The sequence below is a fragment of the Nanorana parkeri genome, unplaced genomic scaffold (assembly GCF_000935625.1).
Source record: "Nanorana parkeri isolate BGI_ZX_2015 unplaced genomic scaffold, ASM93562v1 scaffold763, whole genome shotgun sequence".
Classification (NCBI taxonomy): Eukaryota; Metazoa; Chordata; class Amphibia; order Anura; family Dicroglossidae; genus Nanorana; species Nanorana parkeri.
The window spans coordinates 821,852-826,448 of record NW_017307031.1 but is presented as its reverse complement, the minus strand read 5'-3'; the positions used below and the strand labels follow the sequence as shown (position 1 = coordinate 826,448).

At 46.1% G+C, this 4,597-nt stretch overlaps 1 protein-coding gene across 1 annotated transcript in view; it reads right to left on the bottom strand.

Moving 5' to 3' along the window:
- Positions 1-4,028: 4,028 nt before the first annotated feature.
- Positions 4,029-4,597, bottom strand: part of LOC108793599 (gamma-crystallin-3-like) — a 3,831-nt gene continuing 3,262 nt past the window's right edge. The window contains exon 3 of the mRNA XM_018564589.1: positions 4,029-4,301. Within this exon, the coding sequence (XP_018420091.1) occupies positions 4,029-4,301 (273 nt within the window). The remainder of the gene's footprint in view (positions 4,302-4,597) is intronic.

Below are 4,597 nucleotides of genomic sequence, written 5' to 3'. Positions count from 1 at the left end.
ATGCACAGCTCTCCTGAGACCCCGTACAGCCCACCTGAGACCATGCACAGCTCTCCTGAGACCCCGTACAGCCCACCTGAGACCATGCACAGCTCTCCTGAGACCCCGTACAGCCCACCTGAGACCATGCACAGCTCCCCTGAGACCTCGTGTACGCTGTATCCAGTGACTGACAGGTTGCGCAAAATGTCCTAAACAGGATGGGGGCGGGGCAAATTTAGATTGACGGGGGTGCCCGAGTTTAGTCTTGCCCAGGGCATCACAAAACCGAAATACACCACTGGCCAGATGGTCACTTTCACCAGCTAGGTGAGGGTGCACAAAAACTCTATGACCCCAGTAGTGCCCATTACGAGAAAGGGGAAAGTGACAGAGGGCCTGGGAAGAAATCAGGCGTGATGCTCTCCTGGATTGGAGACACCACACAGAAGAACCAGGAAGCAGATACAAGGACAACGGCATATGATTTCACAAATGATACTGCTTTCCACCGCCCAAAACAAAAAAACCTGAAGGTTAAAACGCATTCCAAAACGCACAAGAATGTGCAAAAAAAATCATAAAAGTCGCTCATGCTCAAGTGGCCGTAGATAATGGGTACATCTGTAAATTTACCTGATCATTTCTTTGAAACAAATACTTTCCCAGCCGGATCTTCTACCGCTACCGGTAGCAAAGATGTGAGAAAAAGAGAAAGTCCAACCAGAGAGTAATTCTTTCAATCATTGGGATGCATTGTGCACCTGGACATACTTTACCTATATATACATAATATTTATGGTGGGTTGTTGCATTATATAACATAGGAGGAGATCCCTCGGACATCTTAGGATTCGCCCCGCCTTTGCTTATAACTAACATCTCCATTAAAACCCTTTTAGAATCAGATATTTTAGAACTTTATAGTAAACAGACGTACGTTTATATAGGCCCATGAATTAAAGGAGAACTATGAGGGGGGGGGGGGCGCTTTTCACTCACCTCATAGTTCTAGCCGACCTGTGACCATGAGACTGTCACAGGTCGGCTCAGTAGATCGGGAGGTGAGAGAACACATACCGGCGTTCGCTCACCTCTCGATCCTGACGGGGAGGGGCTGGATTCCCCCCTCCCCGCTCCGATCCTCCAGCGCTGACTGGCGGAATGGACGGGGGAGGGGGCGGGTACAGCTGGCTCTGTCTCTAGATAGGCAGAGCCAGCTGTCACTCACGCAGCTGGGCGGATCCCGTCACAATTGTCGGGATCCGCTTCAGCTGCGGCGTCTCAGTATATAGAGAGCTGTAGCTCGCAGTATACTGAGCCTAGGGTGACGGGAGGACGCTAGTTTGTGTCCTCCCGTTACCCTAAGGAGAACTATGGGGAAAAGACTTAACACCATAGTTCTCCTTTAAGCTACATATGGCATTGGGGGGTTTGATTGTAGGGATGGCAACATGCACTTTCTCTTTGTTGGGTGGAGAGTTGGGGAATCCTGAGAAGAATCGTACATCAAGTGATGAAAATAGTCATTTAAGTTCATCAGAGGCTCCACTTGAAATTACTTAAAGGAGAACTATGGGGTCAGTGTTTTTCCCCATAGTTCTCCTAAGGGTCATGGGCTAGCGTCCTCCCGTGACCCAAAGCTCAGTATGTCGCGAGCTGTAGGTATAGTGAGACCGCCGCAGGCGGGAGGGATCCCGATCCACCCAGCTGACTGATTGACAGCTGGCTCTGCCTATTTAGAGACAGCTGTACCCGCCCCCTCCACCAGTCAGCGCTGGAGGTTCGGAGCGGGGAGGCGGGGGAAATCCCTGCAGGGAGCGGTGAGTGACAGTCACGGCTCTCTGCAGGGACATGATCGGGAAGTGAGCGAACGCCGGTATGTGTTCTCTCACTTCCCGATCTATTGAGCCGACCTGTGACAGTCTCATTGTCACGCGTCGGCTAGAACTATGAGGCTGAGTGAAAATCACCCGCCTCATAGTTCTCCTTTAAAGGAGTTATAAAGTCCCGGCATATCCTCTCCTGTTATAACATCAGCGTTGTGATAGGAATACATACCGGAGTTGTTTCTGATAATACAATCAAAGTTTACCGGAAAAAATCTCTTTTATGTAGTGACCGCTGCCTTTCCGTCTGCCCATCACTTCCTGGAACTTTCTGGATTCCCAGTGTGCTTTGTGTCTCTTTTTCTGCTGCTTGATATCATGCAATCTCCATTTCTCAAGACGATCCCATCATGCATTGCTTCCAGCAAGCAATCATAATGTTACATTGTTCAGACGTTGAGTTGTATTTCAGAAGGCGGGCTCTGTGGGTGAAATGGTGCCAGTGCATCGAGGAAGCCCATCCTGTGGGCATCTTCAATAAGTACATTTACAAACTTCCAGATGGATCCGGCTACTAGGAACGGGAGAGAACTTGTGGAAATTCAAAATAGAAATACAGATTTATTTTTAGGTTTTGACCACAGATACCCTTTTATTAGCATTATTTAAAGCCTAACAAACCAGTAGAGTGACACTGCAAAATTACCGTATTTGCCGGCGTATAAGGCGACTGGGTGTATAAGACAGAAAAGAAATAGACACCGGCACTCCAATAGTTAATCGATTACGTCTATTTATTGACGTACATCAAAAGCAATATGACACACTTAGTGCGATGTTTCGGGGACACACAGGAACCCCTTCATCAGGCAAAACAACTTGTTAATAGTTAATCGATTACGTCTATTTATTGACGTACATCAAAAGCAATATGACACACTTAGTGCGATGTTTCGGGGACACACAGGAACCCCTTCATCAGGCAAAACAAGTTGTTTTGCCTGATGAAGGGGTACCTGTGTGTCCCCCGAAACGTTGCACTAAGTGTGTTATTTTGCTTTTGATGTACGTCAATAAATAGACGTAATCGATTTACTATTGGAGTGCCGGTGTCTATTTCTTTTCTGCATTACTTTGACGGTGGCTATCCGTCGTCAGATCGGAGCGGGGAGAGGGGAATCCAGGCCCTCCCCCTGTCACGGCAGAGAGCCGTGACAGGATCGAGAGGTGAGCGAACGCCGGTATGTGTTCGCTCACCTCCCGATCTACTGAGCCGACCTGTGACAGTGTCATTGTCACAGGTCGGCTAGAAGTATGAGGTGAGTGAAAAGCACCCCCACTCATAGTTCTCCTTTAAGTATAAAAAGTAGTCTTATACGCCGGCAAATACAGTAATAGTTTTTCTCTGTTGCCTAAACATGTCGAGTAGATTGCTTTCATTTCTGTCAAAAGAAATTCTGAAGAGAATAATGGCGCACACCAGGGGGAAGTGTTTCTTGCTGAACAACAGTAAAGTAATCAATCTCTTATTTTTATTTATTTTTATTATTTTATGTTGTGTTTTGTTATACTTTTATTAGTAAATACCAGTATGTAGATGATTGTGTCTCCGGTGGCTTTTGATGGGTTGTCTGGGTTACTGCTCTTTACATATTATGATTGGATTTTACATGAGATTATTGAATAAGCCTGCGTGTATGAAAAGTATCACCCTAACCGTGCCCTCCGCTCTTCACAAGACCTCCTGCTTTCCAGCTCCCTCATCAACTCCTCCCATGCTGGCCTCCAGGACTTCACTAGAGTGTCTCCCATCCTATGGCACTCTCTACACCAAGCTGTCCGTCTATCTACCACACTGACTGCCTTTAGGCGATCCCTTAAGACTCATCTCTTCAGGGAAGCCGATCCCACCTCAACCTAACCACTGAACTATCACATTCCCAAACAATCATCCCCGCGCAGCTACCTCCTCATGTACCACTTGCCCCTCCCTTTAGATTGTAAGCCCTCACAGGCAGGGCCCTCCTTACCATCTTTACTTGAATTGTATTGTGACTGTAATGTCTTCCTTATATTGTAAAGCGCTGCGCAAACTGTTGGCGCTATATAAATCCTGTATAATAATAATAGTATGAAAAAGAAACAAACAAAAGGACACATTGAATAAATGTTTTTATCATGTTTATTGTCAAGCAATCATGTTAGTATGTTTTTAGCAATTTAGAAGTGATGGACACGTCGGAAGGACCCAATTTTGGAGCTTGAGGCTCCCCACTCGCTGTATCTCTTGTATTCTCCGGGTCTCAGGTAATACTGACGTCCCCTGTAGTTGGGCTCCTCGTAGAACATCCAGAAGCCTTCATGGACATGGGCAGAGTGGATGTCATTGTAGCGGAATCTCTCAAAGACATTAGGACAATCTTCAGTGAACTCCATCATCTGACCTCGGAAGTCTTCTTTCTCATAGATCCTGATTCTGAAGGAACCTAGGTGCTAAAAAAATAACATATAATAATAGAGTAAAACTAAGCATAAAATCAACCAAAATGGCAAGTAGTCAAATATCTAATATCAGCACTACCCATGGTTTAACTTTGGACAACTTGCAGAGGCAAAAAGGAAGCTGTCAGGTGTTTATTTGCTCACATTCCTTACTTGGGACATTTTCCCTCACTTCCTTTCCCAATGGCCAAACAGGAAGTGAAAGGAGAACTCCCCAACAAGGTGGTAGGTCATAATTAAGATCTGACAGAGTTTCTATCCCTTCCCTATTATATCCAAAGCTAGAA